This window comes from Rissa tridactyla, chromosome 8, assembly GCF_028500815.1.
Source record: "Rissa tridactyla isolate bRisTri1 chromosome 8, bRisTri1.patW.cur.20221130, whole genome shotgun sequence".
NCBI classification, from domain to species: domain Eukaryota; kingdom Metazoa; phylum Chordata; class Aves; order Charadriiformes; family Laridae; genus Rissa; species Rissa tridactyla.
Window position 1 is genome coordinate 2562060 of NC_071473.1, and position 13058 is coordinate 2575117.

At 61.5% G+C, this 13058-nt stretch overlaps 1 protein-coding gene across 4 annotated transcripts in view; it reads right to left on the reverse strand.

Annotated features, from left to right (window-relative positions):
- LOC128913768 (lysosomal alpha-glucosidase-like) overlaps nt 1-13058 on the reverse strand; it is a 15620-nt gene continuing 2562 nt past the window's right edge. The window contains exons 2-22 of one of the 4 annotated variants that reach the window (XR_008468063.1): nt 12701-12818; nt 9702-10239; nt 9343-9488; nt 8239-8404; nt 7621-7717; nt 6461-6580; nt 6079-6197; nt 5879-6010; nt 4997-5107; nt 4128-4241; nt 3879-3963; nt 3400-3517; nt 2671-2804; nt 2396-2547; nt 1704-1852; nt 1472-1613; nt 1174-1272; nt 885-1049; nt 658-804; nt 137-446; nt 1-73 (exon numbers count right to left, since the gene is read on the reverse strand). Coding sequence is in view for 1 of the 4 variants with exons in the window: in XM_054211925.1 (XP_054067900.1) it covers nt 384-446; nt 658-804; nt 885-1049; nt 1174-1272; nt 1472-1613; nt 1704-1852; nt 2396-2547; nt 2671-2804; nt 3400-3517; nt 3879-3963; nt 4128-4241; nt 4997-5107; nt 5879-6010; nt 6079-6197; nt 6461-6580; nt 7621-7717; nt 8239-8404; nt 9343-9488; nt 9702-10239; nt 11520-11542 (2820 nt within the window). In the remaining 3 variants the exon portion in view is untranslated. Of the gene's footprint in view, nt 74-118; nt 447-657; nt 805-884; nt 1050-1173; nt 1273-1471; nt 1614-1703; nt 1853-2395; nt 2548-2670; nt 2805-3399; nt 3518-3878; nt 3964-4127; nt 4242-4996; nt 5108-5878; nt 6011-6078; nt 6198-6460; nt 6581-7620; nt 7718-8238; nt 8405-9342; nt 9489-9701; nt 10240-11519; nt 11675-12700; nt 12819-13058 lie in introns of those variants that run through there. The other 3 variants (XR_008468064.1, XR_008468062.1, XM_054211925.1) reach the window with 3 other exon arrangements.

The window sequence follows — 13058 nt, forward strand, 5'->3', positions numbered from 1 at the left end:
ACGGGTTCTCCATGTGCCTTTATTGAGCAGGGACGGCGGGCGCCCACACCTCAACTCACATATCCACCCACACCTCCATCCACATCTCCTCCACCCACGCCTCCACCCACACCTCCATCCACACCTCCATCCACACCTCCATCCACATCTCCTCCACCCACACCTCCATCCACACCTCCATCCACACCGCCCACCCGGGACCATGTGGGGGGCACCCAGCAGCCAAGTTTCCCCAGTCCCCAGCCATGTGGAGAGGGCACATGGCGGCAGGTGACAGTCCCCACCGCCTCCTCCGTGGTGGCACCCCAGCCTATAGGGCCGGAGCACCCAGCATCTTCTGGCCAGGTGGCCTGGGCAAGGTGGGGGCAACCTGCGTCCCCCCCTCACAGCCACCGCAGGGTGAAGCCCTGGCTGAGGCTGAGGCCGAGGTCGCTCACGGTGAGAACCTGTGGGAGGAGAAGAGACATTCTGGGGTACAGCCTCAGCGAGGCTTGGCTCAGCTCCGCTCCCCCTGAACCCCAACATGGTGGGACAGCCACCTTGGACTCCTCATCCACCTCCTCGGACACCAACCCTGTGACAAGGGCTGGGGGAGGAGGGATGGAGACCCCCAGGATGAGGACCTCCAGGATAGGGCACCCTGAGATGGGGCCATACCTGGTTGCCCAGGTAGGAGAAGGGCTTCTCCTGGCCGTTCAGGAGGACTTTGCTGGGTGGCTCCTGCACCCCAAAGATGCTCAGGGTGCCAATGGTGACTTCGGTGGCCTCGGCACTGGCGTGAAGGACAGTGGAGGTGAAGATGTTCTGTAGGGAGGAATGGCATGATCTCGAGGTGGCCAAGTGCCACAGGCCCCCCGACCCCTGCACTCCCCACTGCATCCCACCTGTGTGACGTTGAACACCAGGTAGGAGTAGCTGCCCCGCTCAAAGGTGCCCAGGCTCTCGCCATCGTCCCAGAAGAGGTCCCCCCAGGCAGTGCCACTCTGGGACAAGGCCACGATGAGGCGCAGGGGATTCCTTCGGGTCGCCTCGCTGGTGGTCTCCGGTTTCTGGGGTTCAAAGACATGGGTGCTGTAGGGCTGTGAGCACCCGGGATGGGGGTCCAGGAGCTGAGGAGCTGGTGGGGACACGCTCTGTGGACAGTCTCTGGGGAAGGGACGGGTGGGTGCTCACCTGGGTGGGCAGGATCGCGCCCTCCCGGACATGCAGGTTGAGGTGCTCCAGGGGAGCTGACATCTTCAGCATCTCCCCGCTGCTGTTCACTGAGGAGCCCTGGGCAGGCAGTGAGAGACACGGGTGTGAGGGGTTCAGGGGCAGGGTGGGGGGCTCAGGCATGGGTCTGGGGAGCAGCCATCCCCACCTCTTCCTTCATCAGGGCTTGCTGGGCTCAGCTGTGACTTCCCACCCGCAGCCCCAAGATGGTTGAGCAAGGACCATCTGGCCCCTGGCCGAGCGCTGGGGTGCTCCTCACCGTGTAGAAGTCGTACCACACGCCTCGGGGGACGTAGCCCGTGACCGAGTCCACTCCGGGCTCCAGCACCGGTGTCACCAGCAGGCTCCGGCCCCACAGGAACTGCCTGTCCAGCCCCAAGGTGGCCACATCCCGTGGGAACCTGCGGCGGGATGGAGACGCCGCTCGGATCGGCCGCTTCTCCGTGATCCAGCCTAAGCATCTCCCCAGCTCCCGGTGGGGATGCTCTTACTCAAAGAACAAGGGCCGAGCAACGGTGTCCCCTTGCAGGTGGGCACGGTGGAAGAGGGTGTAGAGGAAGGGCAGGAGGGAGTAGCGGGTCAGCAGCACGTCCTTCATGGCCGTCCTCGCCGCTGGGCTGAATACTGTCGGGTCCTGGGCCTGGGGGAGATGTGGGGAGTCAGCAGCCGCCCCATCCCCAACCTACCAGGCATCCCCACTGCCCCTGCCCTCCTGCATCCCGCATCCCACATCCGAGGTCCCGCATCCCCCATCCCGCATCCCCCATCCCACATCCCATATCCCCCATCCCACATCCCTCATCTCACATCCTGTATCCCCGATCCCGCACCCCCCATCCCATATCTCCCATCCCGTATCCCCCATCCCGCATCCCCCATCCTGCATCCCCATCCCACATCCCACATCCCCATCCCACATCCTGTATCCCCCATCCCACATCCCCATCCCACATCCCGTATCCCCGATCCTGCATCCCCCATCCCGCATCCCCCATCCCGCATCCCCCATCTCACATCCCCATCCCGCATCCCGCATCCCACATCCCCCACCCAGCATCCCCCACCCAGCATCCCCCCACCTCACATCCCGCATCCCTCATCCTACATCCCACATCCCCATCCTGCATCCCCCATCCCGCATCCCACCCCTGGGATGCCTCCCACCGGGCACGCTGCCCTCGACCTTCTCGTTCTGGGTGTTGTGGTTGCGGGCGAAGGGGTAGAAGGCACCCAGCTGCATCCAGCGGGTGCACAGCTCCTCCGAGGTGCTGCCGGAGAAGCCGCAGATGTCCGCCCCAACCAGCGGGATGCCGAAGAGGCTGAAGCTCAGCAGCCCTGCAGGCAGGGATGGTCAGCAGGGTGCAGGGAGTTTCGGAGATGTCTCCAAACAAGCAGAAAGCTTGACAGAGCTGGGGGTGCGCGTAGAGGGGGGGTCTGCGTGCAGCCCGTGGCACCCACCTGGGATGGAGTAATACATGTCCTTCCACTGGCTCCGGTTGTCGCCCAGCCAGTGCCCTGAGTACTGGCCCTGGCTGGGGAAAGTGGAGCGGGAGATGACAAGGGGGCGCTTCCCCCGGATCTGGATCAAGGCACTGGAAAACAACGGGGAGAGCTGGGAGCAGGAGGTGAGAGCAGCTCCCTGGGAGTTCACCTTATCCCACAAGAGCGGGCGGAGAGGTCCAGCCCCACGGCTGCCCCACGGTGCTGGAGGGTCAGCCTGAGCGGTACAGGGAAGGCTCCACGCCAGGACCGGCCGCATCCACCCATCCCTCCCGGAGCGGTGTCGGCTCCTCTCCTCTGCTGGGTCATTCCCATCCCGGAGGCTGTGAGCAGCCAGAGCATCTCCCCTTTGGGGCAGGTACTCAAGTCATAGGACAAGGGGTAATGGCGTCAAACTAAGAGAGGGAAGATTTAGACTAGATATAAGGAAGAAATTTTTTACGCTGAGGGTGGTGAGACCCTGGCCCAGGTTGCCCAGAGAAGTGGTGGATGCCTCATCCCTGGAAACATTGCAGGTCAGGTTGGATGGCAACCTGGCTGAAGATGTCCTTGCCCTTTAACGGTCCCTTCCAACCCAAACTATTCTATGGTTCTGTGAAATCCTTGTCCTTTTCCTACACAACCCTGAGCATCAGGATTTTGTCCCGTCCCATGCCCAGGCCGGCGGGCAGCGGGATGCTCGGGTACCTCGCCGTGGCTTTGGCTTCCATCAGCCCGTAGAGGTTGTGGAGGTTGTAGTGCACTGAGGCTTTCTGCTTCGCTGAGGCACACACCGTCTTCGCAGAGAGGGAATCGCCCAGCACGGCTGCCAGGAGGGAGAGCCCCCGTTGGCATGGGGTGGTGGGGGGATGCAGGGGAGGTGAAGCCCCCCCCACGCTTGCTGGCTCTGGGCCATCCCTCCCGCATACAGGAGGCCAGCCATCGCTGCCGACCCAGCACCGAAAGCTCTGGCAGATGGTCCCATCCTGCACCCTGACACGGCTCTGACAAGCGTGCAAGGTTCGGGGGCACGGATACCGGCATGCACAAGGAGGGATGGAGACGTTCAGGGTGTAAAATGGAGACATGATGTCTCTTAAAAATGTTTTTCTCCCATAGCACCCGGCTGCCAGCAATCCCAAAGCGCGTGGTACCTACCAGCGGGGGTATTTCATGTCCCTCCTTACCCGGTGTGTACGGTGGGCTGTCGAGCTCTCCCGGGGGGCAGCCGTCTTCAGACCCATCCATGAAGTTGGATGGCTCATTCATGTCCTAAGCAAAGAAAATCAGGGAGCATTTTCAAGGGGGAGGTTTTGGGTATTAGTGGATAAACCTGGAAAAGCTGCTTTGGAGGGACAGAGGGTCCTGCCACGACACACAGCGGGTGCGAGCCAAGCTGCCAGCAGGGAGTGACCCAGAGGCAAGGAGGGACTTACGATCCAGAGGCCATCGAAGGGCACGTGGGCATGGAAGCGCTGCAGGTTCTCCAGCCACCACTGTTGCGTGTCCGGGTTGGAGAAGTCTGCGAAGGCAGTGAAACCGGGCCAGACCTGCGGGGACACCACAGACCCACAGGTTCAGCAGGCAGGCAGCTTGGGCTCACCCTGCCGCAGGGAACAGGGTGCCACGGGGCTGTGAGCACGCGGAAGGACACAGGGCAATAAAACAGAAGATAAAGCCAGGCCGACTGCTTCGAGTCCTGGATGCCACGCGCGCAGCATCCCTCCCGCCTCCGTGGTACCCTGGAGCCTGAGGGCGCTGGGGACCCCTCCGCAGCCGGGCGGGCAGCAGCAGATGGAGCGGCCGCTCTGCCTCTGCTTCCACAAGCCCTGACACCAACCAGGCCAGGGCACGACTTCTCTGCACTTTGCCTCACTTCAGGAATTTTAGCCAATTAATTTTTCCCCACGTTTTCAGGCTGCATTAAAAGCCCCCTCCTTGTAGATGGCCGGTGGGAGCAACTAGCAGGGACAAACTGGGAGGGAATCACTGTGGAGTAGATCCGGAGGCGCATGTCCATCGTGGACAACGTCCCCTCACCCCAGAAACGGGAAGGGATAGAAATCAGATGACCGGCCTTGGGCAGCACCGCCGTCTCCATTAAGCTCATATGACTTCCACGGGCTCCTCCGCCGGGGCAGGGGAGACACCGGGAGGTGACCCGCGAGGCCGAGGGCTGAGCCAGGCTCTGGCAATCATCCCAGAGAGGTTCCTCGGCCACTTGGCTTTCCCTCCAGCTCGAGGGATGAAATCCCTGCTATTGCACAACCCCGCGGGGCTGGGATTTCCCCCCGGAGCTCCTCACCTGCCCGATGAGCGGCTGCCCTTGGGTGGTGTTGAGGAACAAGCCCCGTCTCAAGCCTTCATCGAAAGGCCAGTAGGAGCCGTGAGGGTTAGTGCTGCTGATGCCGGGATCCTGGGGACGGAGCAGAGGGTTAGTGCCTTTCCCGTCAGACCGCAGCCCCTTCCCCCTGCCAGGCCGGTGTGATTCAGAGAAGACGACGACCCAGCCGGGGTCAGCCGGAGCCCACACACAGCGGCTGTTTCCCCCCAAGGGGAACAGAAACTTGCTTCAACGCTTCCAGGCATGTTTTCTAAAATGCCACTTCTGCAAGTCCCCAGGACCCGTTAGGGCGTTTTGGGGCAGGGGGGGACAAATACAAGAAATCTTGCGCTTATGCAAGAAACATCAGGTCACGGACAGGCTTGGGCTACAACAGGAGTTCAACCGGGAGGGAACACGACCTCTCCCTCCCCAGGAACCCCCGGTCCCCACCGCCCCCAGCATGCAGAACCCGCACCCACTTTCCCTGGGGAGGGAAGATGGGAGATCACAGCCGGGTCATGAGATCCCAGCACTCGTGGGGATGCGGGGGCACCCAAGCCGAGCACCCACGAGTTAAACAGCCTGACCCGCAGTTCCTCCACCCTTTCGCCCACGGGGGACAGGGGCATCCTTGTCCTCCCGCAGCAGACAGGAACACAGCACGAGAACCTGGCCCGTGCCTCCGTGGTCCCTGCATGAGGGGGATTTCCAGTGGCAGTTTACAGCTGCCCGCCCAGCGCTGGGGACCGACCTCGGATAAAAATCCCCGGGGGCCAGGGATGATCAGCTGGGACCACAAGTATCCCTTACACCTCTGCCTTGCATCCCACAGACAGCACAGGGGGGCAGAAAGGGGGGTACCAAGATCATAACGTAGCGCTGGCCGTGTTTGTGGAGGTCTTCCACCAGCGAGGGGAGGGAGGCAAACTTCTGGGGATCGACGGTGAAGTCCCGGTACCCGTCCATGTAATCGATGTCATTCCACTGTGCATCCTGCGGGACAGAGGCTCAGGGATGGGTGACAGAGCCCGGGCCCCCCCTCCATGGGTCTGGGGGGTTACCTGGGGGATCTGGTAGTTCCTCATGGCTCTTGCAGTCTGCCAGGTCTCGTTGCTGGATCCGTAGCCCCAGCGGCAGAGGTGGAAGCCGAGCGCCCAGAGGGGCGGCATGGCCGGGAATCCTGCAGCAGGAGGGCGGGAGCGCAGATGAAGTGTACCAAGACAAGAGCAGCATCTCAAAAGGATGGGAGGGGAAGGGCACAAGGGGGAAAGGAGGTGACCGCTGACCCCTGACGTGCTGGGAGGGCTGGGGATGGGATGGCTGGGGACCGCGGACCACTCCCCAGCTGGGAAAACCGGGGACGGCGGTGAAGCTGGGGTGAGACAGGGATGGGGGTGCGGGGAAGGTGCCTGCAGATGGCCACGTCGGGGTGCGGGCACTTACCTATCACCTGCTGGTACTGCTGGATGACCATGTTGGGGTCAGGCCCCAGGAAGATGTAAAAATCCAGCACCCCCCCGATGGTCCTCCAGGTCAGGGCTGGAGCTGGCTGCAGGGCCACCTCTTTGCAGGGGTGGGGAAGAGAAAAAGATGGTGAGAATTGGGAAGCAGCTCCCAGACCCCGACCACCACGGCAGGGACCAGGCAGTGCCGCAGGCAACGCTCAACCTCTGGCAGGGGAACGGAGAAATCCCTGCCTTGCACTCAGTGGATGCTAAACGGGCGCCTGGGGGCTTAAATCATCACAGCTTGGGGAGATCACTGATTTACATGGGGAGAAAGCTCCCTATCTTTAAAAATTGCTCTTTAAGCCCAAAGCTGCGTGGCTCTCCCAGCTTCCACTTGAAGAACAAGCACACAAGGCTTTCCTTCACGTCCTCCCCCCACATCCCTCCTAGAGTGAATTGAGAGCTACTTGGACAAGCACGTGGGAGCAAGGGCTTTCCTGGGAAGGGTTTTTCACATGAACAAGCCCTTGAACCTCAGCTCAGGTGGCTGCATCTCGCCTGAGCTCCTCTTTGGAGCATCGCTGCAATAAAGCCAAGCGCAGCTGGAGCTACGAGAGCCCCGGCATGTGTGGCATCAGCCCAGCTGCCTGCAAGCGGCGGCTGCTGGGAGGGAAGGGTGGTGGCTGGTGCCGTCTCCGACATGGCAGGAGCCCGCGGGAGCTGCTGCGTTATCAGCTGGCACACACGGGCGGCTCCCACAGCCGCAGCCGGCAGAGCACAGCTGGGAAGAGCGCGGGCGGCATTCGGCATCTCCGGCTGCGCCCCAGCCGTGTCACACCACCGGGCCCGGGGGCAAGGCCGTTTCAGGCGGAGGGGGCACTAGCACGGACCCGCATGCGAGGGACTTGCTTTTCCGATGGCAACTCGGCAGCTGGGCATGTGGTTAAACTGCTCGGCAGTTGCTAAAAAGCCTCGTCGTAGCCAGGAAACAGATGGCTACGCTCAATAACGGAGCCATCAAACCACATCTTTCCCTTTTACGGCTTCCTCTCGCCCCAAGTTCCCAAACCGGGAGCTCCAGCAGCTCCCATCTATCCCCACCTGCCGAGTCCTCCTCCAGGGACAAGCCAGCCGGGGGTGCCCCAGGACACCTACCCATTGCGTTGCTGTTGAGGAGGAAAACCCCGTGAGCATCTCCGCCCTCCTCCATCAGCAGGTAGAAGGGATGAGCGCCGTAGAGGTTGAATGATTCCTGCAAAGAGGAGGTGCCGGGTGAGAGAGCAGCTCCCAGGCAGGGCAGGAAAGCCCCACGTCACCGGGGGTGAATAAATGGCCCCGGGTTGCATCTGCTGCCACCACCTAACCAGGCATCTGTCACCCCCCAGGGAGGACAAGGCGAGGGATGAGGATGGGTTGGGAGCTGGCGCTGAAGGCCATGGGAGGCTGCTTCTTCCTCGCAGCTCGGGGGCTGCTTCTGAGCTGAACCGGGCAAGGGGGAAACCTCCCGCCTCGCCGCAACCTGTTGCACGAGTGGCAGGGTGGAGCGGAAAACACCCGGGGCCCTTCGAGTGCCAAGAGCGTTTTGCAATTGCTCTGAAACCCTCCCTGGCACATATCTGCCCATCGGCCTCAACCACCCCCTGCCTCTCCCGTTGCCGCTGCCCAGCCTCTTGCCATGTTTTCCCAGGGCTTGTCCAGCGCCCTGGAGAGTGGTACCCCACTCTCACGAGCGTCCTCGCCCCCCGTGCCCCGGCGGGGAGGGGGGGATGGTACCGTGGGAGAGACGTCGCGTGCCCACAGCGTGAGGGTGCTCCAGTCCAGGCTGTGCAGGAGGGGGCCACGGTGCTCCCCCAGCCCGTAGAGGAACCTGGACGGGAGCAACGTGGCGATCTGGAGAAACTGGTCAGCGAAGATCAAGGGGGCCACGGTGGTGTTGAGCCTGCCAGGGTGACACGGAAGGAGAGAGAGAGTCAAGAGGGGATGCTGGGATCCAGCTGGATCCATTTGCCCACCAACAATTGAGCCTTTCCCTCTCGAAGCATCCCAAGGGCCGGCATGGCGGTGCATGTCCCACCCTGCAGCCAGCCCCAGCACCTCGGCCTGGGCGGCAAATTCAGCCCCAGCCTGAACCAGCCTGACCCAGCACAGCGCAGCCTTGCCTTAGACACCAGAAGTTTCCACCCAGGTTATTATTAACCACAGAGGAGATATGGCGGTGGGGTTTTTCAGCCTGTCGTCGCCGATAAGCAGCTCCCGAGTAAAGTACGGACCACAGGCACCAGCAAACGGGGAGGAGGAGGAAAGGATGGGATCTCAAAATAACCTGGTCATATATTGACCATCACCAACAGCTTAGTGTGGGCAAAGCCATGGAGGTGACTGACAGCAGCACAGCAAAGCCACCCGCTGTCCTTTTCCACAAAAAGCCTGGAGCTGTGGGTGTCCCTATAGCTTGGACAGCCAGGGAGACCCAAAAGCAGGGTGAAACAGGCAAAGCCACAACCTTTTGGTGGCCCTTTCCTCGAGTCACCAGGTCTTTTATTGGTGACGTGCTGGGGACCAGCACAATGTTTGGCTGCTGTAGGATGTGGCAAGGAATTAGGGCACTGGGAGATTTTTGGAGAGGTGCTGATCCCACCCAGCCCTGCCATGGCCACAGCCGGCACGTGGCCAGCTCATGGGGCCAGGAAGCCATGTGCTGCCACATCCCCACATCAGCACTTCTGGAAAGATGAAGATGAAGAGTAATTATTGAATGGAGATCCTACTGTGTGGTTTTCCCAAAGGAAAAACCTCCGGGAAGCGTGCTGGAGCCTGACTAGGGTGGGATGAGCTTTCCCCTACTCGTTGTGGGATGCAGAGGAGGTGGGTTCTTACAGCACCGTCCCCGTCGCCCTGCGCCGCAGCAGCAGCCCAAAGGGGTCCCGGGAGAAGTCCAGGCTGTAGATGGGGTTTTCCGCTCTCTTCATGGCCTGGGGAACCTCGAGGGGAACCTCGTACCGCGGGTTGGCCGCATCCGTTATCTGCAAAAGGGAGAAAACACTCTTTAAAGACCAGCAAAGCAAGAGAGCAAAGGGTTGGAGATGCTTGCTGAGGCCACATACAGGCTTGCCTGGAGCACGGTAGCTGCTGGTCCCGGTCTGAGCAGGGGATGGTCCCCTACAGAGGTGGGACAGAGGGTGCAGGGGTGCAGGAGCACGGTCACGAGCTCTGGAGGGCAACCATGGGGAGCTCACCTTGATGTGCAGCCGCGTGTCTGTCTCAAACTCCACGTCCAGCCTCAACCTCTCGATGTCCCGGGGGTAATAGGCCTTCTCCCTCCGCACCAGCAGCCCCACCATGCCCAGCGCCGTCTGGTTGAGGCTCTCCAGGGTGTAGCTGGGGAAGTCGGGGGGGTAGAAGCACCAGGGCACGCCCCGCTTGGCCCCCGCTGGCGGAGGGGTCTCGATGAAGCAGCACCCCCGGCTTTCACAGAGCTCCTGGGTGACCACCACCTGTCGCTCCGGGTAGCAGTCAAAGCGGTGGCTTTCGGGTACCAGCAGACATTTGGGGGGCAGCGCGGCTCCGGGCCAGCCCCCCGATACTTGCCGCAGCACCCAGACAGTGATGGCGCTCAGCAGCACGGCAGCCACCAGCAGCCCGCTGCCCACCCACCACGGGGCCAGCTTCCCACAGCCGGCGGGCATCGGGCTGGCTCCTTCCTCCTCCACCCGGCATGCCGCCGGCTGCGGCCCCGCCGTCCTCAGCTTCTGGTACGACTTCATCGTCCTGGCGCTGGAGCGAGGGGGAGATGGAGGCAGGTGTGAAGGAGTCGGAGAGGCGGAAAGCTCGCCTGAGCCTCAAGGATGGCTGCCCCGCTCCCGATGCCCGCGGTTCAGGCAGAGCCTGCCCGCCTCTCCCCGCCTCGGCACCCTGCACCCTGATGTCTACGCCCTTGGCTTAGATTCACACAGCAAACTCGGCAAAGGGTGGCTTTGCCAGGATCGATGCCTCACAACTCTCCTGCAGCCCCAAGGGACAAAGTGACACCCGTCTGAACCCCACCTGCTTGCGGGGGGTGGCAGAGCAGCCCCTCAAGGAGTTTTTCCCAGGTCTGAATTTACGGGCTGCAGCGTTTCTGGAAGCTGCAAGCAAAACCGAGCTCCCTCTGCCCGTCGGAGTGGAGCCGCGGTGCTGGGAACCGCGGCTCCAGGGTGCAGAGCACCCTCTGCTCCGAGCATCCCCTGCTCCGAGCATCCCCTTCTCCGAGCATCCCCTGCTCTGAGCATCCGCTTCTCTGAGCATCCCCTGCTCCGAGCATCCCCTTCTCCGAGCATCCCCCGCCAGCACCCAAAGCCCTGAGTCAGAGGTTTCAGCCCCCGGGAGGGCTGGGCAAGGGATGGCAGGAAATATGCTGTCAGGTTTTGCCTCCCACTGACAAAATCTGATTTTAACAACCTCTCAGGCAAACGTCTCCCGGACTGTAAGCGAAAGAGCCCCCCATGCTTAGGAGATCCCAGCACCTTAAATAAGAGACACAACTTTCTTCTTGCCATCCCCTGCCCAAGCCAGAGGCACTCGGACCCTGCTCACTGCCGCCCTGTGATCGGCAAAAGCTCAGCGAAACGGCTCTCCTCAAAAAGCAGATTTTATTCCCTGGCAGCCCTCCCCGCAGCTCCGGCACCAAAATGGCTCAACCCACTGGGGCCTGGCTCTGAAGCCGCCCCTGAGCACCTGCCCCTGACCCACGCAGCGCCTCAGCCTTATGCAACCCCCGGTGGCTTCCCCACACGTGGGTGTCCCCGGGGGTGGCAGCACCCACCCCCCGTGGCCGGCCAGCACCCTCGCCCCCGGCATGCGAACCCCAGGGACCTTGACATGCCACCAGCCCATGCACCCATGCTCATGCCAGGCCGCCCCGCGATGCCACCTCGCAGCAGTGGCACTTGGAGGGGGGGACACACAACCAGTGCCTACAGCTGGGGGGTCCCCAGCCCAGTTGTGGGAGGCATCGCGCCACGGGACCCCCCTGCCCGGCCTGCCTGGGCCCCGCTCCGGCCACGGCAGGCGCTTACATACACGTGTCTCCTCTTGACATTGTGGCTGCGGGCGGGCGGCAGGCAGCGGGCAGGCAGCAGGCAGCGGGCAGGCAGCAGGCAGGGCTCCCAGCCGCTGCAGCTCCGCCGTAAAAACCCTACAAGACGCTCCGGCTCCTACCGCTCCTCTCTAGTAGCGGCGCCTCCAGCACACGCCTCTCTGGCCGCTTCTCCGCCGCTCGCTCCTCTGGTTTGTGTGCTTTGTTTTTTCTTTGTTCGTTTGTTTGTTTTTAAGTATATGTATCTACACTCAATGCTCTTCAAAAGCCCCGAGGTGGAAAATATGGGACATTAGTGATTTTTTAGGTTTCCCCCAGCCTGGATGCACACAGGGTCTCAAAACCTGGAGTATTGATGCCTCTACCCCTCTTTTAAGGTGAAAGCGCGTTACCCAAAGCATCGTGAAAGAGGTGTCTGCGCTGAATCCCACACCGTGGCTTCAGGGAATCATGACGCTGGACATGTTTTGAGCACACAGCAGGTGGGCTGGACCCCCAAAATCCCACACTTCCCAAAACAAAGCCCTTTTCCCACCCAGGTTTTCACCAGAGGCCCTTTCTCCCATGCACTCCTGTTCATCTGATTAACGAGTGTATATAATTGCAGGTTCCCTGCCCAGGCTTTCCCACTCTCAGGGGACTGAAGAGCTGCTCGTTGTTTACTATCGAAGGCTGCTGCAGTCTAAAGGTCAGCAGCAAAGGACAACAGACCTTTGGAGCAGAGTTGCTTTCCCCACGGAATGAAAACAAAAAGTAAGAGCTGTTGTGAACAGGCCGATTCACCCAGAAACAGAATTTCAGGCGACCTGACCCTCCCATGCCGTATGCGATCAGTCAGGTCCATGTTATTGCAAAGACAGGAGAAAATACCTCAATTCTAGCGAGACCCACACGTGTGACTGTCACCACGGAGGGTGAGACCCCCGCCGAGGGTGCAGCCAGCCCATCCCTCCTGCATTCGGGGACCACCATCTCGTGGATGTCCGCCCTGGATGATGCCGGACCCCTCCAGCCACTCGTGGTTACTACCACCCAGGGAGGTCACAGGGGCAGGTGGCCCCAAGGGTCCCACCACCAGCACCCTTCTCCTTGCTTCTCTTGGCTCTCTGAGCCACCAGAACCCACCCCCCCTCAGGACGTAAAGGAGATCTGGAGACAAACCTCAAAGGCATCAATGAGGACCCAGCACCCGGGGCAGGTTTTCAACTGGAGTCTGCAAATCTGGGAGAGGTGAAGGCCGACGTTGCAGTCACACTGGGCAGCAGCTTCGTGCCATCGCCTGGGAGATTGAACCAACCTCATTAGCTCAGTTCCAATAAATAATAGGGGTTTCTTAACAGCGGGGTGGTGCATCTGCCCAAACCCAGCTTCAGCCAGGGCTCGCTCCGGCCGCATGGCCCTGCGGGGCTGTGGCAGACGTGGGGCTTGCCATGTTTTGCAGCTCACATTGTGCAAAGGGAGCCATGAAAGCCTTAGACCTGCTCCAACCAGGATATTTGGCCCTGAGGCTGGAAAGCAC